The 19,079-nt window shown below is 32.1% G+C and overlaps 1 protein-coding gene across 1 annotated transcript in view; it reads left to right on the top strand.

Annotated features, from left to right (window-relative positions):
• The first annotated feature begins 10,515 nt into the window (after positions 1-10,515).
• The window catches only part of LOC129754562 (dopamine D2-like receptor), an 83,641-nt gene continuing 75,077 nt past the window's right edge, over positions 10,516-19,079 (top strand). The window contains exons 1-2 of the mRNA XM_055750703.1: positions 10,516-10,659; positions 17,057-17,286. Coding sequence (XP_055606678.1) covers positions 10,630-10,659; positions 17,057-17,286 — 260 coding nt within the window. The 5' untranslated portion in view covers positions 10,516-10,629. The remainder of the gene's footprint in view (positions 10,660-17,056; positions 17,287-19,079) is intronic.

Genomic DNA, 19,079 nt, shown 5'->3' with positions numbered 1-19,079 from the left:
CGCTTAAATGTTAACTCAAAACAAAGATTTCAAGTGGATATTTATCAAAATCGGTTGAAAATTGAAGAAGTTATGGCTACTTTACCATAAAAGTATTTTTTGCAGTTTTTAATAATTTAACGAACCGCAGTATACTTATCATAGTATAGGAAGAATGAAACATGATAAATCTCACTCGGTCAAAGTCAAAATTATTTATTAGCTTACCGAAAGATCACATGCCAAATTTCAGGAAGATCTGACCATAGGGAGGGGTTGCTTGAGTCTCAAACGTGAATAAAATTTTAAGGTATTTTGCCCGGGAGGAACGAAAAATACTGGTTTTTCATCAATAACTTATTTCATCACTAGCCGATTGTTTTTTATGGTTGATTTTCTTAAAGCCTAAGTTTAGACAAATATTTCACTCGAAGACTGTTACTCGATTGGGTTTGAAACAGGAAAGTTATTGCAGTTCAAAAATTGCATTTTGATCTAAAACTCTCGTATAAAACGCAATGAGTAAAAAGTACTCATTGAGTGTTGGACAAAATTTGCGGCCTTTGAATTGCAATAACTTTTTCACTTCGAGTCCAATCGTGTTGCAGTCTTCGGGTGAAATGTTTGTCTCATTTTATGCTTTAAAAAAATTAACCATAAAAACAATCTGCTAATGATGAAAAAAGTAATTGATGAAAAACCAGTATTTTTCGTTCCTCCCGGGCAAAATACCTTAAAATTTTATTCACGTCAGATCTTCCTGAAATTTGACATGTGACCTTTCGGTTAGCTAATAAATAATTTTGACTTGGACCGAGTGAGATTTATCATGTTTCATTCTTCCTATACTATGATAAGTATACTGCGGTTCGTTAAATTATTAAAAACTACAAAAAATACTGTTATGGTAAAGTAGCCATAACTTCTTCAATTTTCAACCGATTTTGATTAATAACCACTTGAATTTTTTTTTTTTGAGTTAACATTTAAGCGTAGAAGAAAATCAGATTTTTTAAATGTTACCATCGAGTCTAAAACTTTCGCTAAAACAAAATTTTCTCTAAAAAAATACGTTTTTTTATAATTTTTTCTATCATAAAGTCACTAATATCAACAATACTGTTGTTCATACGCAAAAACAGTGTTCAGATGATCGATAGAAAATTTATTCACCTACAATATGCAAAAGAGGGATTTCAAATTACTGTTATGCCATCTGAGATATTTGAATCTAAGTACAAGAACTTTTTTTATTTTTCCGAAATTTCATATTTGGAGCATAACTCAAAAACGGTTCTACGTAGATTTTTTTGAATTTTGGTCAGTCAATCAAGTTCACGATTTTTTTCAAATTTTGTAAACTAGTGTTATTGATATTGGATTAAACTTGATGAGGCTCTTCCCGTTGATTCAACAGTAACTTTCAAACCAACCTCGTTTATCACAAGGACTTTTTTTTAGTATTCCATGAATTTAGGGCAAATTAGGTCGATTGAGGCTCTTCTCATCAACTTAGCGCTGAACAGTATTCTTCATATAATATATCAGAAACCGTTTGTTATAATGAATTTTTGAAGATATCGTATGAATTTATAGGAAAAAGGGACAAGTTAGGCTTTCTTCGTCAACTCAACGAAAAGCGGTGTACTAGGTTCTGTTCAAGAATTAGTGTAATGCATAATTCAATCAGTTTTGTGCGTTTTCTGATGCATTCTCAATTTTTACAAAGTTTTTTCTAAGTATATGGCATGATTCTAGGGAAAATTGGGGCAATTTTGATTGCTCTCATTAACTGAGTTGTAAACGATGCTTATCACTAGATTGAATAGTAAGAGTAACACCTGATTAATTTTTTTTAACCTTTGCTGATTTTTTTTTTGTTTCGATTTTAGTCGTTTTACCATCATGGCCACAATTTCGCGACTTTATCAACGTTAAAGTTGGCGGAAAGTGATTGAAAAACTTATCCGGTACAACTCTTGGGCTCGAACTCACGGACATCTGCTCAGGAAGCAATTGACTTGCCAACTGAGCTATATCTCAAGCCCTTACCTTTGCTGATGCTTTCTCATCTGTTATCTGTCATATCTGTTATAATTGAGGCTCTTCTCGTAAATTTAACGCTAAGCGGTGTACATCATTTGATTCAGCAATGAGTTTAACACCTGTTTCATTCATTTTTGTGCATTTTCTGATGCATTATCATTTGTAATTTGTATTTTTTTTTTCAACATAACGCTCGATACTAGGGAAAAATTACGCGGTGACTACGGCTAATCTTGTAAGCTGTGTGTAAGAGGTGTGCACCACTCGAATCAGTGACAAATTTTTCACTAAATCACTTGGTTTTTGCATTTCGTATTTGAACTGCTCGATTGTTACAGTGAAATTTCTACACAAATTTAAAAAAGCTAGGGGAAGTTGAGGATATTTAGCCGTTTCTGTTCATTTTAGAGCAAAAAAGCGACACAATCAGCTTGAAGATGAATAAAGCTACCAAAATGATCATTCATGATGAAAATTTATTGGATAACACTTTGTTTGACTGCATTTCTGTTAAAAATTTCGTAAGTTTAGGGGAAAAGAGGCACAAAGGGGCAATTTTTCGTTGTAAAAACAAAAAATAAAGAACACCCATTGATTCAACCGACCTTTTTCCGTAAATAAATATGGTTTTTATGACTTTTTCGTTGCAAGGTAGATTGCTACAAACGGAATTCTACCACAAAAAATAGGGGAAATCGAACAAAAAGAGACGTTTAGTCATTTTATCAAAAAGCGGTGTAGACCATGAATCATCGTGTTTTTTGGAATAATAAATGATAGTTTTCCAGAATTTAGTACAGTTTTGGCAAGGAAGTGGTACTTTTTTTTATCCAATCCGAACAGTTTAATACCGGCCTTTAAAAATTTTTGTAATCAAACAAACAATAGATTTCGTAGTTGATTAAAACACATACCGATTTTTCACAGAATAGTTGATCATATAGTTTACGATCTATTGGATTGATGGAATTTTAATTTTGACTTCGTTTCGGCTTCTTGTGCTTCTTATTTGTCTCATGACTCATGAATCGTACCTTGGCACGAAAGACGGTGCTTAGAGGGGATTTCACTTCATTACCACATCCCGAACGGAGGCAGTCTTCTTACTAGAGTAAGCACGCATGACTTTCCGGTCCATAGTTTTGTCCACCGGATCCGGTTTACTTCATTACTTTTTTTTTTGTCACTGATGCTGATTTCGTTCCCATACTTCCGAATCGCTTTTCGAACCGTTCTTATGCTTACTTTTTCAATTTTCACCAACAGTCTCAGCGAAATATTGGGGATAGCTCACCATTTGTGCACGATAATCTTGAGTGTTTCCGGGGAAATGCTTCTTGATTTCACGAAAATTATGATCGAAAGAATTTTTAAAAATTTAAACTGTGGCTCATAAAACAATAGGGAAATAGGGCAAAAAAAGTGGAAAGTAAGCATCACATAAGCAATCAATTTTTACGTGATACGATCCGCTTAATTCCCTGAAGATGATGCTATAGAGCATCGAAACGTCGGAATAACCAAAAAATCGTTTTTTTAAATTGTTTTGACTGAACTACCGAATAACAAACGCTTTAAGTTTAACTTTAAACCACAAAACACAGCGGAAGTCAGCTGTTTAAACATCATCCGGAATAAGCAAGGATGTAACAAAATCGGGCTTAAAAATAATGGGACACCCTATATGATGGGAAGATTTTCAAGCATTTAAATATTTTTTTTAAGATTTTCAAGTAAAATTTAAAAATAAATGATAAAAGTTTGTTTTTATTAACATTTATTTTAATCCTTCTTTTTTCACTTGAAGTTGGTCGTCATGACGGGGAATAATAAAAAAAAATCAAACATAAAAAAATTGGACAAAAATGTTGTATGCAACAAACTTGCATTCAACCTATATTGCACAGAATCGTTTCAAGTTTTTTGTTTCGATTATAGTCGTTTTTCCATCTGTATGGACTTTATCAACGTTGCAGTTGGCGGATCGTTATTGAAAAACTTATCCGGTACAACTGTGTTCGATGTTTACTCTTGGGCTCGAACTCACGGACATCGGCTCAGGAGACAACAGACTTGCCAACTGAGCTATATCAAGTTGCTGAGGAAAAAACAATAAAAAATTGAAGAATTGTTTGAATATTTCCCTAATTTAAATTTTTTTTCATAATATTCGAGTGTTTTGAATATATCGAAGAACCGGGTGACAAAAGGTAAAAGTAACATTTGATCCGGCCGAAATTAATAACAAAATCAAATATAATCATATCAACTGAGGTGGGAGGTACCACTTCAAACTTAACAAAACGGGTTAAAAACCCAGAACATCGCTACATTCAAAATGAAATTTAAATTTATTCTAAGCATGACGCATTCAGAATATTGCATTACAAGTAATGGAAAATTCATTAAATGTTAAATTAACTTAATCTGCACATTCTTGAAAGATGTCAAGAGTACATTCCCCAAGGCCGTACGAGCTGGGGGGCTGATAGGGTTTTAGCCTCCCCCATGAAGATTTTTCCATTATAAATTTTTAGATCAAGAAATAAATGTATCATGAAATTATTAGAATCAAATAGGTGCTTAAAATAAGCATTAAAAACATGTCAGAAAATTGGCTAGCCTCCAGAGCGGTTTAAGTCCTATAATATTCTAGGACTGAGACATTCTATTCTACGACACTATGAAATGTTTACGAATTGGAACTAACTTTTAATTATCGATTTCTATTTTCAATTTCACAAACCATCTGATTTTAAACTCAAATTTAAGCATACGAAAACCCTACTTCGTCGTAAAAATTGTTTTTTTTTTTAAAGAAGTTTATCAGTATGTTACCTAAGAAAAAAAAATCGTTGATATTTTTAAAAATTTTAGGCTGATATGAAATGTTTTGTCATGAAACCAATTTTGGCCTAAATTTTATTTTATTTCCTTCTTTTTCTCAAAGCTCAATTCCACATTCAAAAGGGTTCAAAAGGGCCAAAAAATTCGAATTTTTCTGAGATGAGAAAGAAAATTCCAATTTTGATTAAATTTGGTCTCTGAAACTTCTAGAAAAAAGTCAAAATTATTTAAGAAAATTCTGCCTTTTCGCGACATAGTTTTAAAATATCATAAAAAAATTAAAATAAAGATTTTGATCGATTTTCTCTAAGATTGAAGGAAATGTGACTTCTTATTGTTTTCTTTTCCCAATACTGTAAAATGAAAGATTTTGAACGAATTTTAAAAAAGGTGTAAACTAAATTTAAATTTCAGAAACATATTTTCAAAAGCAAGAATCAATGCAATTTGCATACTTTGCAAATCTCTTGGATGAAATATAACCGTTTTTTTAAACTTTGTTCAATAATGTAAGAAAAACTTGTCCTTCCAAATTAAAAAAAAAAAAATCTGTAGAATTTTACTTTTTTAGAATTTTCATTCATGTTCATCATTACTTTTAAGTTATCATTAGGATCTACATATGATCCGTTGATTTTATTTCAATAAACAAACAAACAAACAATAATGATCATCATCCTTATATTATTCCTAAACAAAATAAAAATAATAAACATTTTAAAATTAAGCGTTTTTTTCTTCTGGATGAGTAAGGAAATCAGTTATAAAAAAGTTTGTTTCAATCAAAACAAATAAAAACTCCATATCAACAAAATGAGAGCTGATAAAAAAAATCTTACCAATGATTCAAGTTCAGGACGTCAAAATCTGTTAATCATTATTATTCATTAAACAAAGGCATCAAAGTGCTGCCTCATTAGTTATCAATTAAACTCCATTAATAAGTTTTAAAAATGATAAGATGTTTTATTTTTTGTTCTGAAATACTTTTTGATACAAATCGTGATAAAATATTATTTTTAATTTCGTTTGTCTAAATGCAATTTTAAATCAATTTAAAATAAAAATGAAGGAAAGAAACGTCATTTTAAATCATTTTTAACAATTATCATTTTACTAAAATTAAACGAATCATAGTTAGTTTTTGACCTGATCTGAATTTCATTTAAAAATTCAGATTAAATTTCTTTTCAAACCTTTTGTTATATTTTAAGTATTCTATTTCTTATGTTAAAAGTTTTCAATTCTTGTTTATATTTTAAACTCCAATTTGCATTCGTTTTCTTAGGTTTCGAAAATATTGATCAAAAACTTTTAGTCCGAATAGGGATCATCTTTTTGAATAATTTATTAATGAGTTACTGGAAATATCATTGTTTTGTAAAATCGATTGTGATTTATTTAGGATCGTAAAAGTAAAATTTAATATTTTTCAGATTTTCTGTGATGGTCTTCAGTAATAAATTGGCTATTGAACCCCCTCCCCCCATGAGAAAGTCTTTCGCAAGGGCCAGTCCCTCCCCTGTGGTGTAAATTGCAAGTCATCCAGATTGGTTAAAAATAAGGAAAAGAGGTTTTTTTTCTTATGATTTATTCATTTCTTACAAGTTTGCGGTTGACACAAGCTCGATATCAAATTCAAGACTCAAGAACAATAGCACTTCAGTCTCAACTAACCACATTATCTGCTGTCAAAATTGTAAAGCCTTGCTTTGAATTCAGAGTTCGAATTCAAGTTTTGATTCTTAGATTCGTTTCGGGAACTTTCATTCGATGGTGAATCACAACACTAAACAAATTTTTGACGGTCGCCATGAACGGAAAAAGACAACAAAATTATAACTTTTTGTTGCTCCATGATATTTAAAAAAATGTACCATTTTCTGCTGAGTCTCGAACTAGGTGAGATGTGAAGTGATAGTGCTATTTGTTTTGACCAACAGAAATAGATCCACCAAATCTGCAGGAACATTATTGATTTGGAGCGATCCTTTCTTCATCGGGCAATCTGAAGGATTGTAGTGAAAATTGTAGGAAGTTCATCAGAGAACAGATGTCTGATCAATATAAGCACACCATTTCTTGTCACAAAACCGGAGGTTGTCACACGAGTAAACTGTCACCTCAAAAATTTATTGACATGAGAAAAACTACTTTAAAACTCTCCCGAATTTTTTTTTGAGTTGACCAAAAACTTCAGTATAATCCACAACATCCATAAATTTCTTTGGGTTGTAAGAAATAAACTTTTATATGACGAATAATCTAAAAAATAATGTTGACAATATCTAGTTTTGTCTATAATCGAAACAAAAAATAAAAAGGTTTGATATAATTCACAGGATTTGCAAAATTTGGAACATGTCTTATGAATTTTGTTTGAATTTTATCTAATGTGAGTTACAACTAAAAATTTGTTTTTTTTTGGTAAGATGCTAGCCATTCTATTCTTAATCCTTCTAAGAAGAAGTGCACCGGCTCTCTTTCCAGAACACAATTATCAAAAACATTAAGAAATAAGATCATGTCTGTTAGAATTGAACACACCACATCGATCGTATATTTGAACAGTCATTGACTGTTTATTGATAAACAACCCGCCATGTTATTGATCAACGTTCTTATAGATTAATATCGATTCAGGCATCTCGGGAGAACACGTCAATCTTACCGTGTCGACTGATTAATTCTGAACCTGTCCTCAGAGGCTATTCCAACATGATACCAACTAGCTTAGGAGTACTTTTCTTTTTGATTGTGATCATCAGTGGAACTTGTTTTGCAGCTCCAATACCGAGCGTGAATGAAACATGCAATCTACCATCCAACTTTCTGAGCACCATACAGCAGTTCATGAAGAACGTCGTGTCGGGAAAGGCAAATGAAGAGCTAGAATTGCCGAACGCTTTAAATCCAGAGTGCAGAGATCATGTTGAAGACGTGGTGCGTTTGTTGAATCAAATTGAGGCCAACTATACCCAAGTCAAAAACGAGACTTCCGGAACCGAGGTAGCCGAAACTTATGAAAAGGAAATAGATAAAATGTTGAAAAAAACGGATATGTTTGCTACGACAAGCAGCAGGCAATCACGCCAAGAGCAGGGAGTCATGATTTCCAAAATAGATGCCTTGCGGGTGGATATTCTGAATCTGCAACGCACGATTCAAGAAGCTTGGGATGATTACTACAAAACGATGTTTGAAACTATGAAAGTCGCAGTCGAACAGAAAGTCTTAATCCCAGGAGTGCGGAAAATTCTCAAAGATATGGATTCCAATCAAATGAATGTGCTTTGGGAAAAGAGAACTCAAGATACGAATTCTCTCAAAATAATTTTAAAAACTATTCAACTAACAGTTAAATCAGATCATGAGCTTTTCCAGCACCTATTCCTTAGTTTTTTCGAATACTACACGCGAAAGGAGAATTTTCCGAGAATTGTTAAAACATTTGAATGTTGGATGAATCAAAACTATGACGTATCGATTCATATTTTTACGTATTTCTATCAAAAGTATTGGCCGGCAATACAAAGAAATAACTTAACATTTAAAAGAGACTCAAAACCGTGTGAAATAATTTAAAATAATATTAAACCATGTGAAAACGAAAGTAAAACTTCGAAGTTAAGATGTTATTTAACAATGGATTGATAATAAAAAAAAAAGTTAAGAATAATATTGATGATTTATTTAATTTCAGGTGAAAATTTTAAAAAAGAGTCTTTAACTTGAAAAAGTAAAATTGAATGATAAAAATGACAAAAATGACAAAAATGACAAAAATGACAAAAATGATAAAAATGACAAAAATGACAAAAATGACAAAAATGACAAAAATGACAAAAATGACAAAAATGACAAAAATGACAAAAATGACAAAAATGACAAAAATGACAAAAATGACAAAAATGACAAAAATGACAAAAATGACAAAAATGACAAAAATGACAAAAATGACAAAAATGACAAAAATGACAAAAATGACAAAAATGACAAAAATGACAAAAATGACAAAAATGACAAAAATGACAAAAATGACAAAAATGACAAAAATGACAAAAATGACAAAAATGACAAAAATGACAAAAATGACAAAAATGACAAAAATGACAAAAATGACAAAAATGACAAAAATGACAAAAATGACAAAAATGACAAAAATGACAAAAATGACAAAAATGACAAAAATGACAAAAATGACAAAAATGACAAAAATGACAAAAATGACAAAAATGACAAAAATGACAAAAATGACAAAAATGACAAAAATGACAAAAATGACAAAAATGACAAAAATGACAAAAATGACAAAAATGACAAAAATGACAAAAATGACAAAAATGACAAAAATGACAAAAATGACAAAAATGACAAAAATGACAAAAATGACAAAAATGACAAAAATGACAAAAATGACAAAAATGACAAAAATGACAAAAATGACAAAAATGACAAAAATGACAAAAATGACAAAAATGACAAAAATGACAAAAATGACAAAAATGACAAAAATGACAAAAATGACAAAAATGACAAAAATGACAAAAATGACAAAAATGACAAAAATGACAAAAATGACAAAAATGACAAAAATGACAAAAATGACAAAAATGACAAAAATGACAAAAATGACAAAAATGACAAAAATGACAAAAATGACAAAAATGACAAAAATGACAAAAATGACAAAAATGACAAAAATGACAAAAATGACAAAAATGACAAAAATGACAAAAATGACAAAAATGACAAAAATGACAAAAATGACAAAAATGACAAAAATGACAAAAATGACAAAAATGACAAAAATGACAAAAATGACAAAAATGACAAAAATGACAAAAATGACAAAAATGACAAAAATGACAAAAATGACAAAAATGACAAAAATGACAAAAATGACAAAAATGACAAAAATGACAAAAATGACAAAAATGACAAAAATGACAAAAATGACAAAAATGACAATAATGACAAAAATGACAAAAATGACAAAAATGACAAAAATGACAAAAATGACAAAAATGACAAAAATGACAAAAATGACAAAAATGACAAAAATGACAAAAATGACAAAAATGACTAAAATGACAAAAATGACAAAAATGACAAAAATGGCAAAAATGACAAAAATGACAAAAATGACAAAAATGACAAAAATGACAAAAATGACAAAAATGACAAAAATGACAAAAATGACAAAAATGACAAAAATGACAAAAATGACAAAAATGACAAAAATGACAAAAATGACAAAAATGACAAAAATGACAAAAATGACAAAAATGACAATAATGACAAAAAAGACAAAAATTACATAAATTACTTCTAGGTCTAGCTAGTGATGGTCATGACAAGAAGTTTGGGTTTTTCTTCAAATGTTTTTTCTCCAATCAATCGAGCTACTTTCAAAAATAATCTATTGAAAAACTCAAGCTTACCTATCATAAAAATTAATAATTTGTGTTTTCCACAAAACTCTTCAAAAATATCTAATGATTATTTCCCTTGTTTCTCCTCTCTTTTTCCAGATACATCGCGGTGACGCAACCGATCAAATACGCGAAGCACAAAAACAGCCGCCGGGTGTGTCTAACCATCCTGCTGGTGTGGGCCATCTCGGCCGCGATTGGGTCCCCAATCGTGTTGGGTCTGAACAACACTCCGGACAGGGTGCCGGATCTGTGCGTTTTCTACAATAGTGATTTTATAGTGTACTCGTCGCTCAGTAGTTTTTATATACCGTGTATCATAATGGTGTTTTTATACTGGAATATTTTTAAGGTAAGATTATGTTTGCAGATGTTATTGTATGATTTCGTACAGTACAATTCTGGAGCTATTACTAAAAACATCACTCTCTGGAGCCACGATAAAAAACTGACTTACTAAATTTTGAGTTTGCACGATGGAAGAATAAAACTCGTGTGACTCGTGTGAAAATTAAATAAGGAGCATACGTTCACAAATTGAATTTTCTTTCAAAATAGATTTGATTTGGTGATTAAAAAATCCAAGTTGTTTGTGTTGAGTGTGATCGATTACTTCTGTGATGTGAAATCACACTTGAATTGACCATTTTTGACTTCAGTACATACCACTTTCATTTCCTGTTCTCTCTGTGAAAAAAGGGTATCGATGTCTTTAAATAAGTTGAAGGAAAAACAACTACCCATAATTTGATGTACTATTGATGTTTTTATTCACAATGAAGCAGTATTTGTTTGCTTCAAAACGTTTTATGCATTTTTCGAATAAAAGTCAAGCTGTATATTTAAATAAATTATTCTTAAAAGTTGTCAAAATTTACACTTTTTCCAAGAAAATGTTTGGTTTTTGAAATTGTATAAAAATATTTTTCCGTTGGTTTTGTGATAATTTGAATTGTCAAAATAAATAACTAGTTAGAAAATTTATGGAACGCAAACGGATGAGAATCTCTTGTGAGCGGTACAAGCGCGTTTAATTTGTCTACTGCATACAAAACCTTAACCCTCTAGTGCCCAACCCCGTCTTAGAACGAGGTTGATTAAAATTGGCTTAAATTCAAAGTCATCGATGATTTTCATAAAGTTTTCGCAGAATATATGAAGGATTAATCACCGTAATTTATATTTGAAGATGTAATTTATCGGCCTAGCGGTGAAAAATGATGTCCTTTTTAGTAGGGACATCTAAAGATTATGAAGTTTTTTTTGTTGAGGTGGATAGAAGGTTAGATGAAAATGAAAGATGTTGAAAATGAGCGGGTAGAATTTATTTATAAGCATATCATACCATATCAAATTTTTGTTCCTGAAATCTAAATAATAACCGTGATAAAATCGAGCGTGAATTTGGCGAGTATTGATAAAATCGAACAGTGATAGAATCGAAAAACTATTGTACGTCACAGAAAGATCGTATGTAAATGCTAAAACCAGCTTTAATTTATCAAAATGGAGACAACTCAAGTAACAATTTAAGTTGTATGCCAATCATCACAGCTCGCTTTAAACTTTTTTCTCAAGCTACTTTATAAGCCAAAGTGCCTATAAGATTTTTTTTTATTCCTAAGCTTGAAACGGCGAATCCTTTAGGTTTAAGGTGCTTCGGTGAATTTTTGAATAAAAGGTAAGTTTTTAGTAAATAAATAAAATCAAAACATAAAAAAATCAAGTTCAATGTTTCAAACCAATATTAAGTTTTGGTAATTCATTATGAATTTTTCAAAATGATGTTTTTTTAAGATAAAAAATTGATCGAAAATTAGTTTTATACGGCACACATCTCAATATTTCAGATACAAAAAAATAAATACAAAATTATATCCTTAATTAGTTGTCGTTAAATCCAGAATAAAAATTCAAAACAGAAAAATCAGTGCGCAGAAAACAAATGTCTACATTGAAAAAAATACATCAGAATTAAAAAAGCTTAAAAAAATATTACTCATTCAGAAAAATATAACCCTGGCTTTGATTCAATTATCAAGTAAAGTAAATCAGCAATTCAGAATAAGACGTTAAGAATAGTTGATAACCATCAGAATTATAAAATCGATAACGAATTTCTTTCATTTAATTTTGTTTATTTTCTAACTATGGGTAGATTGAAAAATCTTGAACTAGTCTCACTAGTATCATGAATTTCGAAAAAAAAAATTAAGTCATGAATTCAAGAGAGAATTTTTGATAATTTTTTTTGTACCCATGAAAAAAGATCAATATTTAATACCTATTCGAATTCAATTTAAACATAAATAGAATGTTCAGTGGTACAAATCAGAATTGAATCAGAATTGAATCAGAATCAGAATTAATTTCCGGACTTTTCATAGCTTAGTCCTAAATCACTTAAAATTTTAAAAAGATTATAAAAAAAAGTAAAAAACTTTAAGAACAGGTTTTATAGTTCATAAATTCAACCTTTCTAATGCTTCCTGAAACATAGACAAAAACACACTTTTGGGATCTAATGTGTCAATTTGACTTTCCTCGTTTAAACTCGCTATATCTCTATAATTAAAGAAACCTCGTAATGTACCTTAGATATTTTAATTGCGAAAGTCTTGCGGTCATATACTTGAAATCCAGTACAAAGTTGAATTTATGTGATATACATGAATTAATGTGAAAAATTGCTATTTGTAAAATTCTGTTTTTCGTATTCTGTAAATCTAATGACGCCAATACATGTTGAATTATGCCAAATTTCCGATCCACTTTTAAAAATTTTTCTAATGTGACGGTTTTTGCAATTTTGAAAAAAAAAAATTATTTTATTTTTTTTTAATCCTTATTAAAAAAGGAACTAAGCATTAAAAAGAAAAAAAAACAACAAATAAAAATTCGAGTCAGCAATTGCAATTTTTAAAATGTTCTGTAAAATCTCTACAGAAAAAAAAATCCTTGGAAACAGTCTGGAACGGCCCAATGGCCCAGATTTTCTTGAAAATTGGTTTGATTTTGTCCGAATTTATTCACTTATTTTTTTATTTTTGGGTTTTGGCAAAATCTGCCCGTATATCGCCCCAGTTTTTAGTTGTCATTTTTTATATCAAAACCTGGATTTTGCCTTTAATTTACCATTTTTATCACATCCCCCATTGAAATTTTCGTAATGTGCTAGATAAAATCTCACACATTCCTTTACTTCATGGAAATAATCATCTTCACTTTTGTCGAAACTGTAACTTACTGTTAGATCCTCTAGGACTTCTGAAACCATTTACCATACGAAAACAAGTCAGATAGCTGATTTCCAGCTGTTTTTTGTGTCTCCCACTGGGACTTTCCTGGATTTTCCTCAATTCTGTCCAAAAAATCATTGTAACGATCATAGTTTTTGGAGTTCGTTTATTAACAGTCAGAAAACTTAAAGGAGATGAAATGATTTTTTTTCAAAAAGATACCATGAAATTAAAGAAAATTGAATCAAGTCACTCCACTCTCCCCTTTGTGAATGAAAACTTTTAATGCACAAAACGTTATTTAAACTTCTTTGCTTCTTCATATAACTATTCTAAATTTGTATTCAAGTTTCTTATTTGATTTTATTTGAAACAAGCTGGTTTTACTCGGTTTCGCTCAGGTTAACATAAAATATATAAATTACAATAAATCGTTCGAATTTTTGGAATTTTGGAAACTTTATTTTTATCGTAGAGAAATGAATCCAACTTAGATGAAATTTCAGGGACTAGATAAGAGAAAATCGATGTTGAAAAACATGCGAAAAAAAAATTCGCCTTGTCTCCCGGTGAGACTTGAACCCACATCTTGCGCCTCTCCGGGGCCCATGTATTAACATTCTACTACAGGAGACCAACCTGGCGTATGAATATTATACTGGTTGAGTGTCGATGTCTATCGGAATGAAGGGAATAGTTCTCCCATGTGATCATAATCATTTTTCTTGGTCTATTTCTATTCCCATCATTTCATCTTACGGTAGTTGGAATCAATTTTTTTCGCATGTTTTTCAACATCGATTTTCTCTTATCTAGTCCCTGAAATTTCATCTAAGTTGGATTCATTTCTCTACAAAAAAGTTTCGCTGACTGAATGTTTGAGTCAAGACCCATATCTGGGTCGCAGTTTTATTTTTATCATTATAAGAAATTTGGCTCCAGTTTAGCTCTGTAGGTTTTGTTAGTTTTAGATTAGTTAGATTTTTAAAAGGTTTTATCGCTCACTGTGTTTATCGTTCTCATATTATTGAAAAATTTATAGTTATGAGGATAGAAAAAATAAAAATTTAAAATTATTTACCTTGAATACTAATTTATCCTTTCACGAAAAACATTTTTACATTAGGTATTTATTTTTATTTTTGCTTTTTAGTTTCACACTGTTTTATTATTAGTTTTCCTTAAATGTTGAAAGCTCCACTAATAGTTTATTGAAAACGAATCATCCCTGAACCAAAATCACCATTTCAATGTTATGAAAAAGAATTTATTTGAGTTCTGTTTCAATTGGTCTATTCTTGGGCACAAACATCCCATTAGTGGAGAGTGCGGATACATGCTCCCCTTTTCTTATTTTCACCATATCTTTTTGGAAAAATTAAGCAACCTTTTACATTTTCTGACAGCGTGTAACTTCAAATTTCTATGCTCCAAAAATTAGAACGATACTTGAACCCGTAGATGAACTAGAAACATTTTCGTGGGAGTAAAAAAATTGCGATATTTTTGAAGTTAAAAGAGACTTGATCCTTTATTCAGGAAGCCCTAATCCATGGAAAAAAATCAAACAAAACCCCAAGATAGAATATAAATTTACTATTTTGGTCAAGTTTGTTCTCATTTCACAATCTAGAATTGTCGGAAAAATAATTCTATAGCTTATTCTCAACCCTTATGACATTGCATACTTACGGGCGCAATTTTCTATAAACAAGAGAAAATCAATTATTTTAGCCCTTTTCTTCAGATAATTGATGGATGAATATTAGCTATTGGATAAATATTAGTAATCAGCAATGACCACGATCCATTGAGAAGAAGAATATACCGGGATCTTTTGTACCCAAATATTAGTGATCAATTGTACCCATAATAAACATTTTAGGAAACTTTTTCTGAAAAAAAGTTGGGAGTTTTCCATTGCTTTGAAAATATTGCATTTTGAAGTTCATATTACACTCGAAAGATTGATGTATTGGAATAAATATTTTTGTCATAATATTTCCGTCTTAGAAACATTTTAAAATTATGAAAAAAGATCATCAAGTCACATTTTGTAAAAAAATTTCAAACAATGTTTAATAACCCAAAAACTTATTTTGTTAAAATTTTATGAGCCTCAACGATTGCTGTTTTGTTTCATTTGGCACATTTTTCTAGAACATTTGATCTTTGTATGACATTCCAGTTTCGAGATATAGCTAAGGAATCAAGTTTCCTCAGGGATCAAGTATGCTCATTCTCCCCTAATTATTTTGAAAAGCAATCGATGTTAAAATTCTCAAATATCATTTGTTTGAATTCGCAATGCTAAACAGTTTTGCAAAAAATTTGCTCAAAATTGGATGATAGAATCGAATACATTGGTCATCAACGATAACTCATAAGTTGTAATTTGGCCAATGAAATTTTATTGTATAAAACTCAAAATCTTAGATTTAACTATTTTATCAATTTTCTAATCCACGGTTTGAATTTTTCGAGAGCTATCGGAGTGTTGAAATCGCGGCCTTATAACTTTGAATCCGGATAGGTAATTTTTCTTTCTCTATGGAAATTTAAAAGAATGGTTGGTTCTTAAAAGCTAGAATTTATGAAAATCGGAATATTAGTTTTCAGAATTCAGTCCAAATAGTTATTCAGCTAAAAAAGTCAATCCACTGGTAAGTTCACTGCATATTATTGAAGACTCTCAAAGCCACCCCCCTACCGCCTACAGCGATGGGGAGCACTTTGAAAGGTACTACAATTCTAGTCAATCAAATTTGTCAATCCAGAATGTAGGCTCATTATTGCATCCAATCACCTAGTACCTTCCAGTACCACGTGCTTTGATCAAAAGAAGGAACGAAAACACCCGCCAAAATTTTTCCATTCAAATTTTCAATGCTCAGCAAGCTTTGATTCGCTGTCCAGTACCTACACGTGAACTCTGCTTGATGATCATTTCTAATGTCCAGACCATGGTGATGGTGAAAACAACCTCGCCAAAGGGAAAAATTGGTTTTGAAAAATGGGTGCCATGACTTTTGGTTTGTGGAAATAAAAACGAAAGTTGTATGGGAGGGTCCCTTTTCTTAGATGGGGGGGGGGGGGGGGGCTTTTTACTAAAACCCTACCATGGTCCAAAAACATAACTGTACCAAATTTCAAGCTGATTGGTTAAGCAGTGTGGATTTGTATAAGGTGCATACAAACAAACAAACAAACAAGCAAACAAACATACAAAAATTTGTATACTATAGTCCAACTCATCTTTTTATATTGGACGATGAGTGTATCAGGAAAGTAAAATTGTCTTAAAAGTCAAAGAAAATGTATAAACTATTAGTACAGACTACACTGTACACAATTTGAACCCAAACTCTCCGGTTTCCTAAGCCAACGCATCACCGGAGAAGCAGTAGTGAGTTTTGTTGGTTCTAAAGTGGCTCCAGAGAGTTGATTCGAAAACAACGCGAACCTTGATCTAATTTTCACATCATTCCTCCTTCCTCCGTCTTTCGGCAGGCCCTTCGAACGCGAGCGAAAAAGCAACGAGCCGCTCGAAAACCGCACATATCGGAAATCACCGCCGGCGGAAGTCTGATGGAGAACATTGCTCAAACCAAGATCACCTCGGAAGCGGGAGCCCAGTTGGACGGAAGCACGAAGAGTGGCGGATCGTGCAAAATCCTACCGGACGAGGCGCCCACGAATACGGCCTCCGGTTCCAACGAGGAGGACGACGATCAGGCCGGGTAAGTAAAATCTCTGGTTTCAAACAACAATAACAAATTGGAAAATGAAATAAAATCCCTGTAAATAAAGAGATGGGACAGTCGAACACCATCATCATCCCCCCTTTTAATTTCCTCCCCCCCCCCCCATTGTGCATGGCGGCCATTCACCGTGTCACGTAAATCATCGAAACCATCCCAACACCAAACACATTCGATTTGTTACACAAAACACGTGCTCCCCAGTCATCGTCCTAGTGTAGTGATTCATGTAAATACATCTATATCGTTGGGTAGCGATAGAGTTGTGAATGTTGCTCATTCGGCTCACGTAATTTCAAGTCATTGGCTAATGTGTGCGTCCACGCGCTGAGATGTTGCTCCATGGTTGCTGAAATGTCTTCGGTTTTATCCTGTTGTGTCTGGTCAGAGATGTTCAATTCACATCTCCCCCCAAAATCAAGTCATTCATCTATCCACACCCACACACGTTTACCACGAATCCAAGGAATGTCACCTGCACGTAACACAACACAACAACACAAAGCAGAAAAATAACATTCATCACTTTGGCTCATCCTTTCTACGTTAGATCGAAATGGCTAATTTCGGAGCGATAAATTGTAATTGTTTCGGAGCTCTCGGTCAAATCCTGGACAGGGCAGCCCGAAAACAGGTGGAACACATTTGTGGTTACGTTTGGGACTTTGGGTTTGTCAGTGATGCTAGTGTTTTGAGGAAATGTATAAAATATTAAATTTAAGCTTCAATTTAGTTGTTCAATAATTTTTAAAATTACCTCATAAAGATATTCAGGTGGCTCCAGAGAGCTCCAGAGGAATCAAACTTTTCTTCTTTATAAATGGGATTCGTTTAAAAACTTTCCTTCCTCACTTGATTTCAATTAAAAAAAAAATCCCAATCTGGCACCACAAGCAAACATTTAATTGGACCACATTCATATGTTCATTTGCAGCAGCATCGGTGGGTTAGGTCATTTCACCACAAACTACGTTTGCTAATTTCCACCCTGAACCCCTAACTCAGTTCGGTTTGACCGAAAGCTCCATACGTTATTGCTCCATCCAGGATTTGGGACCAGAGGAGAAAACCAGAAATTCCCAAAATGAAGCAAAGTTGTGGGCAACCAATCCCTCAACTATCTATCTGTCATCATCTTTAACCTTCACTGACACATAATCCATCTTCAACTCGGCTGGATCCCGGTTGAAATTTGTGCCGGAGAAAAAGGGGGAAATTGGGGGAGCTCATTCGTCGTGATAATGCTCAACGGATTAAGCCAAGCCATCTTTTGGGAAGGGATTTTTTTTATTCCCAAGGATTTTTTCTTCCGTTCGGTTTTCTTCCATTAGTCATCGTCTCATGCCCATACGGACACATAAACACTCACACAAACACAAGCACTGATCCATCTGATGACCATTAAGGTTTTTCTTGATTCTTTTTTGTGTTTTTGTTATCGTTGTTTAAGCTTTCTCCGGCCCTAACATTTGAAAACCGTACCATACCTTTTTAAAACAGCACCCCCTGCCGTTGTTATTTCATTTGATTTTTATTAGGGTATATTTTCCTCCCGTTCTAGCGTTTCGGCCATTTTTGATCCTTGGACAATATTTTGTTACTTATTCCCGTTCTTTTTTCTTTCCATTTTGTGTCTCCCAACCATCACCAAACAACAAAAAAAAACTCCATCACGCAGGTCTCCCGACATTGATGACTGTCATGTGATTGTGAACGATAAATCAACCGAATTTATGTTGGCTACGGTCGTGGAAGAAACCGGAAAGTAGGTG

This window comes from Uranotaenia lowii, chromosome 3 (assembly GCF_029784155.1).
Source record: "Uranotaenia lowii strain MFRU-FL chromosome 3, ASM2978415v1, whole genome shotgun sequence".
NCBI classification, from domain to species: Eukaryota; Metazoa; Arthropoda; class Insecta; order Diptera; family Culicidae; genus Uranotaenia; species Uranotaenia lowii.
Note: the sequence above shows the minus strand (reverse complement) of the source record. Positions and strands in the feature narration are given on the sequence as shown.